This window comes from Neophocaena asiaeorientalis, unplaced genomic scaffold (genome assembly GCF_003031525.2).
Source record: "Neophocaena asiaeorientalis asiaeorientalis breed wild unplaced genomic scaffold, Neophocaena_asiaeorientalis_V1.1 scaffold14, whole genome shotgun sequence".
Lineage (NCBI taxonomy): Eukaryota > Metazoa > Chordata > Mammalia > Artiodactyla > Phocoenidae > Neophocaena > Neophocaena asiaeorientalis.
In genome coordinates this window covers 5,340,833-5,356,069 of record NW_020175192.1, presented here as the reverse complement: position 1 = coordinate 5,356,069, position 15,237 = coordinate 5,340,833, and the positions used below count along the sequence as shown (strand labels likewise).

General features: G+C 39.1%; 1 protein-coding gene across 2 annotated transcripts in view; it reads left to right on the top strand.

Moving 5' to 3' along the window:
- Window positions 1-6,636, top strand: part of BAG4 (BAG cochaperone 4) — a 28,564-nt gene extending 21,928 nt beyond the window's left edge. The window contains exons 3-6 of one of the 2 annotated variants that reach the window (XM_024765103.1): window positions 2,696-2,950; window positions 3,817-4,071; window positions 4,794-5,956; window positions 6,398-6,636. In XM_024765103.1, coding sequence (XP_024620871.1) covers window positions 2,696-2,950; window positions 3,817-4,071; window positions 4,794-5,285 — 1,002 coding nt within the window. In that variant the 3' untranslated portion in view covers window positions 5,286-5,956; window positions 6,398-6,636. Of the gene's footprint in view, window positions 1-2,695; window positions 2,951-3,816; window positions 4,072-4,793; window positions 5,957-6,397 lie in introns of those variants that run through there. The other variant, XM_024765104.1, reaches the window with a different exon arrangement.
- Window positions 6,637-15,237: the final 8,601 nt, after the last annotated feature.

Genomic DNA, 15,237 nt, shown 5'->3' with positions numbered 1-15,237 from the left:
GCCATGGCTCACGGGCCCAGCCACTCCGCGGCATGTGGGATCTTCCCAGACCGGGGCACGAACCTGTGTCTCCTGCATTGGCAGGTGGACTCTTGACCACTGCGCCACCAAGGAAGCCCAACCCATCATGACATTTTTAATAGCATATTTTTTTTTACTATAAAATACAACTTTATTACTAAACATTTGGGAGATAAAAGGGAGAAAAAAGACTAATTCTGTCATCCTAATATATCCATATTTTGGTAACTTTGTTTTCAGCCTTTCCCCTATCATATTTACACAGCTTTACATTTGTCTTTTAATATGACAACTCATTTTACATATGCCTTTTAATATGACTTTTCATTTATCGTATGTACTTTACATGTTATAGGGTGAAATAACAGAAACTTTCTTTTAATAGTAAGGAAATTTTCAAACATAATCCAAAGTAACAAGAATAGTGCAATAATCTCCCATGTACCCATTACTCAGCTTCAACAGGTATCAATACATGGCCATCATGTTTCACTTATATATCCTTAGAGTATTTTGAAGCAAATTCCAGACATCATGTTATGTCTTTTGTAAATACTTAAGCATGTATCTTTAAGATATAAGGAAGTTTTAAAGATATTACCGCAATGCCATTATTAAAACTTAAAGGAAAAAACCCCCCAATAATTCTTTGATATCATTAGATGTCTGGTCAGTTCTAACAGTGAGTTTTTTAAAATTAATTAATTAATTTTATTATTTCTCTTTTTGGCTGCGTTGGGTCTTCGTTGCTGTGCACGGGCTTCCTCTAGTTGTGGTGAGTGCAGGCTACTCTTCGTTAAGATGCGTGCGCTTCTCGTGTTGAGGAGCACAGGCTCTAGGCACGCGGGCTTCAGTAGTTGTGGCACGATGGCTCAGTAGTTGTGGCTCGCGGGCTCTAGAGGGCAGGCTCTGTAGTTGTGGTGCAAGCGCTTAGTTGCTCCGCGGCACGTGAGATCTTCCTGGACCAGGGCTCACACCCGTGTCCCCTGCATTGGCAGGCGGATTCTTAACCACTGCGCCACCAGGGAAGTCCCTAACAGTGAGTTTTTAAGACAGAATAAAATTTCCTCAATGAATAACCCATAGTCTACTTAATCATTCCATCAGTACAGGACGGTTAGGTTCTTTATAATTCTGCGTGATGGTGAATCATGCTGTGATGAACAAATTCATGCCTATAATTTTTTCTCTAGTTGAATAATTTCCTTAGGAAGGATTTCTAGAATTTGAATAACAGTACAAAAAAGTCGCATGATTTTTTTTTAATCTTAAGTCTTCAGCTGTGTATGTTGCATAAGGGATTGTTTGGTCAGGCACAGCTGCCCGTAGGCAGAAGACTTGATTAGCCTCACAGTGGCTGCTCAAGGAATGCCTGGCTGGATTTTCCCTCACCCCTGTCCCTGCACGGAATTCTTTGGCCGTGTGGTGATAGTAGCCTGTCTTTTATCCTCTTGCTATAAAACTGTGGCTAAGAATTTATTTTCCACAGAATTATGCCCTCCTTCCCACTTCAATCTACCCCTCTTTTTGTTGTGGTAGATTTGGCATCAAATTTAAATTTCATTTTCTTCAGTCATTAACAACTGTAGAAGATATCAGGATTCTTTTTTTTTTTAATTGAGGTATAATTGACATATAATGTTAGTTTCAGATGTACAGCATAATGATTCGATATTTGTATACACTGTGAAATGATCACCATGATAAGTCTAGTTAATATCACAAGATTCTTATTCTTCTACCTAAAATGGGAAAGATTGTCTAGTTTTAGAAGGATGAGTCCAGGAAAACTTGATTCTGTTTTTACCATTTTAACAAGGTAAAGTAGAAATTAATAGAAAACGCTAAGGTAATCGTTTAGAGTTTAGCTTTAATCTTGTTTGGATTACTAAACTGAGGATTCTGGGTGTCAGTGATAGTCTGGGTAGGTGACGTAGAACTGCAGTAAGCAGTATATGAGGAATTTGTCTGCTGTTATCATTTGGGGAAGCAGAGTAGGATAGTATCAATACAAAGCACATGGGCTTGGAGTCAGATCTGGGTTCGTTTCCTGACCTTGCCACATTAATACTAACGACAATTTGTATTATAAAAATTGCAAATCGTTGAGCATACTACGTGCCAGACACTATACTAAGCATTTTATATATGTCATCTCATTAATTTTTACAATAACCCTGCAAGATATGTTTATGATTTCCATTTTCCTGCTGGAGAAACTAAAGCTCAGAGAGGGTAAACACAAAGCCAATGGCAGGGCTAGGTCTTTCTCTGTGGTCTTTTTTTCTTTCTGTTGTATTATGGTTACTTTCTTCTTTCTCTCGCCATTCTCCCAGGTTTCCCGGAACACCCTCTTCAGTTTGTGGGGACAAGTTCCCTGCCGTTAGGTGCAATTGTTAGGTGCACTTATGGAAATGGCTGAGAAGCACTAAAGGCCATCACTTCATCCTTCATCACAATATACCCATTGTTATGACAAAGACTCTAAGGTGATAATCTGAGTTTAATATATGTATATGATTATAATATATGAAAGAATACCTCAACGGTTGCTTAGGTAGTTCATATTTTCATTAGTTACTGATCTCCTTTCTTCTCAAAGTTTTCGAAGTGAGGGCATTTCAGCTCATCTACTCATTCATGTTTTTTTTCTCCCAACTTTGCTTTTTTATAGAGTTTGAATTCTTATACAAATGGAGCATATGGCCCACCATACCCCACTGGCCCTGGGACAAATACTGCCCCATACCCAGGGGCTTATTACACATCTGGGTATGCTCAGACCAATTACTCCACAGAGGTTCCAAGCACTTACCGTTCACCTGGCAACAGCCCAACTCCAGTCTCTCGTTGGATGTATCCCCAGCAGGACTGCCAGACTGAAGCAGCCCCTCTTAGGGGGCAGGTTCCAGGATATCCTGCTTCACAGGTGAGCATTCATCTGTTGTGTTTTTATTTTTTCATATTAATGAATGGTACCAAGTTTTTTTTTCTGTTCACTTCAAGAGGTTAGGTTTTTTGGGGTTTTTAAAAAATAAATATATTTATTTATGGCTGCGTTGGGTTTTTGTTGCTGCGTGTGGGCTTTTCTCTAGTTGCTGAGAGCGGGGGCTACTCTTCGTTGCGGTGCGTGGGCTTCTCATTGCGGTGGCTTCTCTTGTTGCGGAGCACGGGCTCTAGGCACGTGGGCTTCAGTACATGTGGCATGCGGGCTCAGTAGTTGTGGCTCGCGGGCTCTAGAGCAAAGGCTCAGTAGTTGTGGTGCAGGGGCTTAGTTGCTCCGCGGCATGTGGGATCTTCCTGGACCAGGGCTCGAACCCGTGTCCCCTGCATTGGCAGGCGGATTCTTAACCACTGTGCCACCAGGGAAGCCCAAAAGGTTAGGTTTATATTTTTTAATATTCTATGAATGATCCCATGTTTATTTCTCTGTTCACTTCAAGGAGAGTTCTAGTATGTCTTTATTTGTGCTTCCTTATAGCATATGGGTCCATTTATTTATAGTATCTGTGGGACAGACTTATGCTGTGCTTCAGCCACTGAAGTTTAGGCCCTATTTTTCTGAGTTTGATGGTCACCAAATCTGCCCCTGATATCTTTGGAACGAAGCTTTTTTAGGTTTGGAGAAAATATTTGCAACTCATTAGAAATACTACAGTTAGTCCCATAGCAGCTAAAATATACCCTGTTAAGCCAAGGGGAAGCATCTCTGAGTCTGTTTACACTAGAATATTTTCATTACTTCTTTAAGTGTTTTTTAGCAATGACCAGTGTATTTCCTTCCTCTCAATCTAGAACCCTGGAATGAGCGTGCCCCATTATCCTTATGGGGATGGTAATCGTAGTGTTCCACAACCAGGACCAACTGTACGATCCCAGGGGGACTCCTGGGCTCCTCCGGGTGCTTATGGCATGGGAGCCCGTTACCCCTGGCCTTCAGCTGCCCCCTCAGCACCACCTGGGAGTCTCTACGTGAGTGAGAGCGCTTCATCGTGGCCGAGCAGTGGCTCTCCTCGGCCACCTCCTTCCCCCCCAGCCCCACAGCCCAAGGTAGGAGGCTTCTAGACGTTGTCCTCTTAATGTTTGGGTAATTAAGAGAGCACAGCGTGGAACTTTTTCTGCATTGGTCTGTGTTAAATGGGGACTAACTTCAAAATGTTGGTGGCTACTACCTGTAGCTTTACCTAGCCCAGTTTACTTTTTATTTAAAATAGACTTTATTTTTTAGAGCAGTTTTAGGTTCATTCCTTTTTTTAAACGACAGGAGAATGCTCATTTACTAAAATTCGTTGTAATACCATTGGTATGTTAGACAAAATCAAAGATTAGATTTTATTACCTCAGTCTCCTGACAGAAGACAAAACCAATGTGAAATTGCATGGTTTTATGAAACCACACACTTGAACATCATTTGCTTGTGGCCAGGTTCCTTTTTAAGATTTGTCTTCAGGTTTTATCTCTTTAGGGGAAAAAACTAATTCCTATTTATTAAGTCACTGGACAGATTGTGAGGTAGTAAGGGTAGATTATGAGGTATTCATGATGATGACCTGTCTCAGGGTAGATTCCAGCCTTTATACTCAGGAATTCTCTGCCTTTTATCTTTTTAGGGCTGTATTCTCAGATGATTAAGGAGGGCCGTCCACTTGTATGGGTGGGGAGTCTTTTCATGTACCTTCCTGGTCAGGTGAAAGATGTGGGCTAACAAATCTGATGTTGATGGATCCCCATTAAAACAGCTTTTTTCCCCTCTTTGCTCTCCTACTCCAAGGATTCCTCATACCCCTATAGCCAATCAGATCAAGGCATGAACCGGCACAACTTTCCTTGCAGTGTCCACGTCCATCAGTACGAGTCCTCGGGAACAGTGAACAATGATAATTCAGAGCTCTTGGATTCCCAAGTCCAGTATACTGCTGAGCCTCAGCTGTATGGTAATGCCTCCAACGAGCATCCCAGCAATCAAGATCAGAGTCATAATCTTCCTGAAGAGTGTTTATCTTCAGATGAAGGGACTCCCCCAAGTATTAAGAAAATCATACATGTGCTGGAGAAGGTCCAGTATCTTGAGCAAGAAGTAGAAGAGTTCGTAGGAAAAAAGACAGACAAAGCATACTGGCTTTTGGAAGAAATGCTAACCAAGGAACTTTTGGAACTGGATTCAGTTGAAACTGGCGGCCAGGACTCTGTCCGGCAGGCCAGGAAAGAGGCTGTTTGTAAAATCCAGGCCATACTGGAAAAATTGGAAAAAAAAGGATTATGAAGGGATTTAGAACAAAGGGGAAGCCTGTTACTAACTTGACCAAAGAACTCTTGATTTTGGTTAATTACCCTCTTTTTGAAATGCCTGTTGAGGAGAAGAAGCAATACATTCCAACTTTCCTTTGATATAAAACTTGAAAAACTGGTAAAGGACTTGGAAGAACAGTTGGGTTATGAGTTGTTTTCAGTTTTCAGACCAATGAATGTAATAGGAAGCTATGGAGTTTATCAGTATTGCCAAGTAGACTCACCCCTTAAGAAATTTATGGGTATCTGCAAGCTGCTTCTTATCAGCAGGAGGGAAATCCACCTTATGTAACAGGCTTATCAGAAACCTACCGGATAAGACTGGATGTTGTCTGAGACAAACAGGCTCTGTTTTTTTAAACATCTGGATTACTTGTCACATTTTTGTACATTGTGACTGCTTTCACCGTACACTTTGTGTGTAAATTATAGCTTGGACTTTAGCCTTCTTGGACCTCTGTTTCGTTTTGTTACTTGTAGCTCACAGATATAGTGTTATTCTCTACTTCTTGGTACATTTTGTAGTAATATGTTTGGTATAATTACTCAAGAGACTATACTGACAGCCAGATAGTGTGGCAGTTCTGGATGAACTTGTATCTTTTCACCACCTGAATACATTGCACTGTGTAGTGAGTTCCTGAGGTGTATGTAACAGGCTTATCAGAAACCTACCGGATAAGACTGGATGTTGTCTGAGACAAACAGGCTCTGTTTTTTTAAACATCTGGATTACTTGTCACATTTTTGTACATTGTGACTGCTTTCACCGTACACTTTGTGTGTAAATTATAGCTTGGACTTTAGCCTTCTTGGACCTCTGTTTCGTTTTGTTACTTGTAGCTCACAGATATAGTGTTATTCTCTACTTCTTGGTACATTTTGTAGTAATATGTTTGGTATAATTACTCAAGAGACTATACTGACAGCCAGATAGTGTGGCAGTTCTTCATCTCAAAAATGTACAGCCAGATAGTGTGGCAGTTCTTCATCTCAAAAATGTACAGCCAGATAGTGTGGCAGTTCTGGATGAACTTGTGTCTTTTCACCACCTGAATACATTGCACTGTGTAGTGAGTTCCTGAGGTGGATTGTCTCCTTTTTTGTATAGATCATTAGGTTAGAGTTTTACCACTTCTATTTTTCGTGTTACTATTGGAAGGTTAATTTGGAAATGGCATGGGTATAGGAATGAAAATGGGGCTATTTCCTTTTTTGCTGTCTAAATCGTATTTGGATGAAGATCCACTTTAAAATTTCCTTTCTTCCCCCTTAATTATCTTTTTACTACAGCTGCTTGCATATGGAGCAGTGTGATGAACACAGATTAAAAATTAAATGCCACAGCACGTAGAAATAATAACTGCAAAAGTAATAAATACAACCATTTGGGAATGCTGTTCTCCATCTAAAATATTAGCGTCACCATCAGGATCCCTATGAGGAGATTCCAGCTCAGTGTATCTGCTCAGTTTACAGTAAGAAACAACGAGGGTAAAAGAGGATTCATGCTCAGGGAATGAATCAGCCATAGCTAGAGTGGGAAATTGTGTTCTTCTTTTAAAGGTAGATTTGATGTTTATCTTTGTTTCCCTAGAATAAATTGCATAGACAGTATTGCCTATTTTATAAAAAAGATGTTTACCATCACTGATAACAGTCATTTTAGAGCCAGATTTAAGGAAGGGATATTGAAAGGGTCTCAGCTGGATTTGCTCAGGTAGCTCTATGCTATCGTGTAGAAGAGACTTAGGTAGATAACTTACTTTTTTCATCTGAAGTGAGTTCCAGTATGCAGTATCTGTTATTGGAAAAACTGCTGTTTCTTAATAAAATATCCAAGTGATTTTTTTTCTTGACTGCCAGGCCTATTAACAAGAAAATAAATCCACCAGCCATCTCCTCTCCTTATAAAAAAACCCCAATACAAACATATTATATGACGAGAAAAAGTAAAGTAAAAATACTGGCCGGGCCTTAGGTTGGTATGAGTGTTTTTATGAGATAATATAGTGACAATTTTATTCTAGGATTTTTATTTTTGGTCTAATATAGGAATGTTACAAAAGGCTTTTCTATGAAAATTTAAAAGTTGTACTTGAAACTAAATATTTAGAAGGGGGAGAACCTTAAAGCTAAGTTAACATAAACCAGTGAGACAACGACTAATACAGGAGAGAACACTATTTTTTAACTGAGTGCCCAAGATACCAATTTCCCTGAGGTCTTGATTTTTTTATCTATAAATCACACATTATACACACACACATATATATGTGTGTGTGTATGTTTTTTAACAGTTTTTTTTTTGTTTTGAGATAATTTTAGACCTCCTGAAGAGTTGCAAAAACAGCGGTTTCTCTATACTCTTCGCTCACCTTCCCTTTATATTAACATCTTACATAACTGTAGAACATTTGTCAAGTTAAGAAATTAGCCTTGATATAATGCTATTAACTAAAGTAGAGAGTTTTGAAAGTAGGGATTTTCTAGTCTTTTCACTAATGTCCTTTCACTGTTTCAGGATCCAATCCAGGATCCTGCCTCGCATTTAGTTGTCATGTCGTCATAGCGTCCTCCGATCTGTGACAGTGTATCTTGACACCTGATGCGGTAATGTATTTCTGGTGTTATTAACCTTAGCCACTACCTGAGGTGGCGTCTGCTAGGATTCTCTGCTGTAAACTTACTATGTTTTCCTTTGTAATGACTGAATGTTTGCTAGAGATAATGTGAGCTATGCAAATGTCCTGTTTCTGCTTAAACTTTTGCCCACTCATTTTTGTACCCACTAGCAGATCTTGCTTGTTACTACTGTGGTGTTCGAATGTGACTTTGTTTCTCTTATTCCTTCTACATGTATTAGTTGGATTCTTTCTGTAAGGGAGGGCTATTGCTTCTGGATTTATAATTTTAATTATAATAAGATATTCAGGGTAAGTACAGACTTAGAACTTAAAGGTGTAAACCATGCTAAAATGATTCCAAATGCCAGTGTCAAGGAAAGGAAAACTAAATTGCAACCTGTGCCAGAAAATACAGTGAATATAAGAAGGAAGATAGTATTCATTTTTTGTGGATCTGATTCAGTTCTTGACTTAGTATTGACTCTTGACTGAATTCAATTTTTTTTTGGTATTTCACATCTGGACTTTTAAAAAGTGTCTAAGTTTAATATTACTTTGGGGATAATTTGTGTCAAAATCTTGAATAAAGTTATCCAGATCTGGCATGTTAAACACAGCTATGTTCTCTATAATAAGCCACTATTGTTCCAAATATAAACGCCAATGTAAATATTTAGATGAATTTAAGTCCCAATGAAGTATTAGCAAGATGGGCTGGTCTCTACATTGTTGGTGGGGAATTCTTTTAAGTGCTTTGAAAAACGGGGTTTTGAAAACAGTTTTGTAGTTGGTTAATGTAATACCATTAGAGGTGGGAAGATTTTTTTTAAGCTGAAGAATATGGATTTAATTGGCGCTAAAAAAAGTTTTTGGGGGGATGGATACTTGAGGACTGGAGTTTTTCATCTTTTTTTCTTTTTAAAAAAGTTATGAGTTTGAAGACTCAAATAATTCTATGGAAGTTAGCAGTTTAAAGAGTCAATTCTGGGACTTCCTGGCGGTCCAGTGGTTAAGACTTCACCTTCCAATGCAGGGGGTGTGGGTTTGACCCCGGGTGTGGGAGCTAAGATTCCACGTGCCTCGCGGCCAAAAAACCAAAACATAAAACGGAAGCAATATTGTAACAGATTCAGTAAAGACTTTATAAAAATGGTCCACATCAAAAAAAAAAAATCTTAAAAAAAAGTCAATTCTATGAAAAGGATCACTCTTCGGTTCCACTCCCATTTTTCCTTCTACAAAAGTAACTACTTTCAATTGAGTTTTTTTAAAAAATTATCTCCATATTTTTTTAATAACACAGTTGTATTGCTCCCTTTTGATTTATCAATTTTAGGTCATTTCTACTGATTTTCTGTTGTAGAGGATGAAGGTTAGGTCTCTCTGCCTCTACCATACACACATCCCAGCTCTGATCCCTCCAGTTTCTCAATCCACTTACATGGTAATTCTGTTGTACGTTATTATACTATGTAAATGCTGCCCAGAGCTCAGTCATGCAGTAAACTGCTTGCTTTTCTTTTCCTGAACAACTCCTTGTTTTCTCTGGAATGAATCATTTGTCATACTTATTTTGTTTGCCTATGTGCTTATGACTGATTTGACCTCAAACCCTCCATCATTTGTCTAAATCTTCTCTTAAGATGCTCAGACATATTTTATCAATTTTAGGCTCCTGAAGACACGTTCCTGGAGCCCTCTGACTGCAGCACTTGTACGTTCCTGGTGCATACTTTCATTCTGGTGTCTTCTGTTCATCCTGGGGATTCTCTCCACCCCTTCTGTTGGATTCCTTTTTTCCATAGCCTGTGTCTTTCTCTTTCTCAGTTTATTCCCTCATTTTGGTAGAGCATGTTCCCCAGTAGCTTCCTGGAAAAGGGTGCATAGGAAGTAATTTTTTTCCATCTGGCATATTTAAAAATGTGTTTTCATGATCCTTTGTTTAAAACTTAGTGTTTCTTCCTGGAAGCTTGTAGGATATTTTTGTCCCCTCTACAGTACAGTGTTGGTGTGGGTCTGTTTTTGTCCACTTTGCTGGGCACATTTCGTTCTGGAGACTCCTGCCCTTAAGCCCTATAACATTTTCTTGAGTTTTGTTGTTTGTTTCTTTTCCTCCTCTGCTACCCTAATCTCTGTTACATCTTTCTAGAATTCCTGCTGTTTCTGTTAGAGATCTCTTAGACTGGTTCTTTGATTTACTTATCTTTTCACTTTCATTTTTTGCCTTTTTGCTGTACTTTGTGGGGGATTTACTCACCTTTATCTTCCAACTGCACTGAATTTTGTTTCATCTATCATATTTTTAGTTTCTAGGAATTTTTTTGTGCTCTGTGTTCTCTATGGGATTCTGCTCTTGTTTGTGGGTGTAGCATCTTATATCTCTGAGGATATTAATGATAATTTCTTGATTTTTTTCTTCTCAAATAAATTTCCTACAAAGTTGCGTTTTCCTTTCTTTTTCAATCTCCATCTTTTTCATGTTAGAGATATTTTTCGGATGTCTATTACTTCTTGGTTGTGTTTTTTTACAGCATTGTTATACTGGAGACCCCAAATTGCTTCTAGAAAATGCTTCCTGACTATTCTGTTTAATTATTATTTTTTCATAATCTTTCTTGGAGGGAATAGCTATTTTGAGTTGAAGTTGAGAAGGGAGGATCATCTGGATAATTTTTACTCCTCTGTGAAGATAGGAGGGTTTTATATTCTATGTGGCTTTTCTCATCAGGAGTGGTGGGCAGTAGCACATTTGTTGTAATAAAGTGTTAGGCAGAGGAGATGCCAGCTGCTGAGAAGGGAGGATTTAGGGGTTTCTGAGATCAGGGCACATTTTCTGTAGCCAACTTTTTTTATTTATTTATTTTTTTTGCGGTATGTGGGCCTCTCACTGTTGTGGCCTCTCCCTTTGCGGAGCACAGGCTCTGGACGCGCAGGCTCAACGGCCATGGCTCAAGGGCCCAGCTGCTCCGTGGCATGAAGGATCTTCCCAGACTGGGGCACGAACCCGTGTCCCTTGCATCAGCAGGCGGACTCTCAACCACTGCGCCACCAGGGAAGCCCTGTAGCCAACTTTTAAATGTTCTTTTATTTTGCAATATATACCTTATCCTGGTAAGCTAATGCCAAGGGTAGTATTGCCAGATAAAATATAGGACCCTCAGTTACATTTGAATTTCAGATAAACAACAAGTCACCTTTTAGTATCAGTGTGTTCCACATATGGCATGGGACATAATTATACTAAAAATGATTGTTTTTCTGAAATCCAAGATAACTAGGAGTACAGTCATCCCTCAGTATCCGTGGGATTGGTTCCAGGACCCCGCCGTGGATACCAAAATCCATGGATGCTCAAGTCCCTTATATAAAATGTTGTAGTATTGCATAAAACCCATGCATATCCTCCCATATACTTTAAGTCATCTCTAGACTAGTTATAATACCTAATACCATGTAAATGCTGTGTAAATAGGTGTAAATACAATGTAGATACTATGTAAATAGTTGCCGGGTATGCAGCAAATTCAAGTTTTTGGAACTTTCCTGAACTTTTTTTCTTTCCAAATACTGTCAGTCCATAGTTGGTTGAGTCCGTGAATGTGGAACCCATCGATAGGAGTACCAACTGTATCACGTTATTTATTTATTTATTTTTTTGGCCACGCCACATGGCTGGTGGGATTTTAGTTCCCTGACAAGGGATTGAACCCAGCCCTCAGCAGTGAGAGTGCGGAGTCCTAACCACTGGACTGCCAGGGAATTCCCTGTTCTGTATTTTTTTCATTAAAGTTTTTATTTTGAGATAATTGTAAATTCACATGCAGTTTTATGAAATAATTCAGAGCTTTCCTGTACCCTTTACCCAGTTTCCCTCAATGGTAACATCTTGTAAAACTTTACTGTGATGTCACCGCCAGGATATTGACGTTGATATGGTCAAGATACAGAACAGTCCCATCACCATGACTCTTCCTCCTGTTGACCTTTCACAGCCGCACCTGCTTCTCCTTTCCCACCATGCTAAACCATTGGCAACCACTAATCTGTTCTCCATTTCTAAAATTTGTCCTTTTGAGAATGCTGTATAAATAGTATTGTATAGTATGTAACCATTAGAGATTGTTTTTTTTTTTTTCCATTCAGCATAACTCTCTTGACATTCATCCAAGTTGTTTCCTGTATCTGTAGTTCTTTTTTATTGCTAAGTAGTAGTCTATGATATGGATGTACCACAGTTTGTTCAACCATTCATCTCTTGAAGGATGTATGGGTTGTTTCCAGTTTGGGCTATTATGAATAAAGCTGCTATGTACATTCATGTACAGGTTTTTGTGTGGACATAGTTTTCATTTCTTTGGGATAAATGCCCAGGAGTGTAGTTCTGGGTCATATGAAAGTTGCATGTTTAATTTTTTGGAAACTACCAAACTATTCTAGAGTGGCTGTACCGTTTTACATTCCCACCAGCAATGTATGAGTCTCTCTGCATTCTTGCCAGTATTTGGTGGTGTCACTATTTTTTATTTTAACCATTCTGATGGGTAGGTAGGTAGTGATATCTCATTGTGCTTTAATTTGCATTTCGTTAATGGTTAATGATGTTGAACATCTTTTCATGTGCTTATTTGCCATCTGTGTATTCTCTTCTGTAAAATGTCTGTGTGTGTCTTTTGCCCACTTGCTAACTGGGTTTATTTTAATAGACTTCTTATTGTAGAGTACTTTAGATGTACAGAAAAATTGTGATGATACTACAGAGTTCCCATATACCCCACACCCTGTTATGAACACCTTAAATCAGTGTTGTACGTTTGTCACAATTAATGCATCAGTATTGATACATTCTTGTTGACTAAAGTCCATACTTTATCCAGATTTCCTTTGGTTTTACCTAACACCGTTTTCCTCTTCCAGGATGCCATTCGGGATACCGTATTACATTTAGTCATCATATCTCCTTAGGAACCTCTTGGCTGTGCCGGTTTCTCAGACTTTCCTTGTTTGTTTTTTGGTTTTTTTTTTTTTTTTTTTTTTTGGCCACGCTGTATAGCTTGTGGGATCTCAGTTCCCCAACCAGGGATTGGATCCGGGCCATGGCAGTGAAAGCCTGGAATCCTAACCACTAGTCCACCAGGGAACGCCCATGACTTTCCTTGTTTCTGCTGACTTTGCTAGTCTTGAGGAGTACAGGTCAGATATTTTGTAGAATGCCCCTCAACTGGGATTTGTCTGGTGCTTTTCTCATAATTACACTTGGGCTTGGATTTGGGGGGAGGAAGACCACAGAGGTAAGTGCCCTTTCTCACCATATATCAAATGTATTTACTATCTACATAGCTCATACTGTTGATGTTAACCTTCATCACCTGGCTGAGGTAGAGTCTGTCAGGTTTCTCCACTACACAGTTACTATTTCTTTTTTCCGCCTTTTCGTACTGTATTCTTTGGAAGTCCCCATTTGCAGCTCCACACTTAGGGGATGGGGAGTTATCCTCCATGTCATTGAGGGTGTTTATCTACGTTAATTCTTTAGAATTTACCTGCAAGGTAGATTTGGTCATTCTCTCCCATTTATTTATTTGTTTGTTTAATCAGTCATTTATATCCGTGTGGACCCATAGATATTTATTTTATACTTTGTGTTGTGATCTAATGCTACCTTATTTATTTTGTTGCTCAGAATGTCTTGCTTTGGCCATTGGGAGCTCTTTCAGTTGTGTCCTTCTGACATACCCCCATGATTGTGGGGGGCTTTTTTTTTTTTTGGAGCCCTCCTCACTTTCTGGCACTACATGATTCTTCAGGCTCATCCTGCATATTTCCTGTCCCAGTGCTAGAACCATTTGCTCCTCCAAGAAGCCCTGGTCCCTCTTATTGAAGAATGATATTGAAAATAAATTTGGGTTCCACTGTTTGTCTTTTCACTGCTGAGTTTTAAGAATTCTATGTGTTTTCTAGATACTGGTCTTTTGTCAGATTGGTGCTTTGCAAGTATTTTATCCCAGTCTGTCGCTTGTCTTTTCATCCTCTTAACAGAGTTTTTCACAGAGCAAAAGTTTTTAATTTTGATACAATCCTATTTATCAGTTTTTCCTTCTGAGAACTTTTGGTGTCAAGTCTCTAAGAACTCATTGCTTACCCCCAGTTCCTGAAGATTTTCTCTTATTGTTTCCTAAAAGTGTTGTATTTAACTTTTGCATTTGCTACGTTTACATATGCTCAATTCGACAACCCTAGCCAAGAGGAAACCTTGGCTTGATGGAAACCTCCAGGGGCCCAAGGAGACACCTTGCTGCACAGCTTCAACTGAAGTTAGCAGCTCAAAACAGTCTTCATTGAAGTGAGACAGAGGCAAACCACTTTCCTCAAAGTGGGAAAAAAAAAATCTAAGATTATTCAGCTTGAGGGCAGGAACTATTCAGTTGTGGCTATAAAGTAATAAAATGTATTTTTATGAATGGTTTATGGACTTATGAAAATCACCAACTTTGGGCTGGAAGAGAACGTCACACTGATGTCTCTATGGTTCCTCTAGTTCTAACATTCTTTTATAAACAAAGTCAGTAAGTGGTACTTGCCGCACAGCAGCAGCCTGTATATTCTTGTTTAAAATGTAGATTCATGACCCCTCTGATTAACTATCTTGGGTTTGGACCTGAAATTTAAAGAATCTACTTAGCATACCCTTCTATTCATTAGAGTTTGAGAATCACTGTCACAGCCTGGCCTTGTTATTTTATTGTCAGATCATCAGAAGCAACTGCGGAGTTTTCTCAACTTTTGATGCCAACGTGTCCACCAGGGGTTGAGAACGTCTGTCTCCAAAAACTATGTATCCTCGTAGCACCTAATGCCTTGATAGGCACTCAACGCAATACCTTTTGATGCCTAACAATTATTCCGACTTTAGACGTGAAATCCAGTTGTTTCACGACCCTTAGACTGTTGCTTTTGCTCTTTAGGCAGCTTACTGGCCATTAGCATTATCTTTTGCACTGGAGCATGGAGTCAGCAAACTACCACCAGGGACCAAATTTAACCCACTGCCTGTTTTTGTAAATAAAGTTTTATTGGGACACAGCCACACCCAGTGGTTTACATACTGTCTCTGGCTGCTTTTGTGCTACAGCAAAACTGATTAGATGCCACAGAAACCTTACAGCCCACACAGCCTAAAATATCTATCTGGCCCTTTACAGAAGAAAGTTTGTTGTCTCCTGTGCTGGAGCATTGAAAGGGAAAAAATAGACTTTGTTTCAGATTTTACCTTTTAAGCCTTTTTCTGGTAAAAGATTTGAT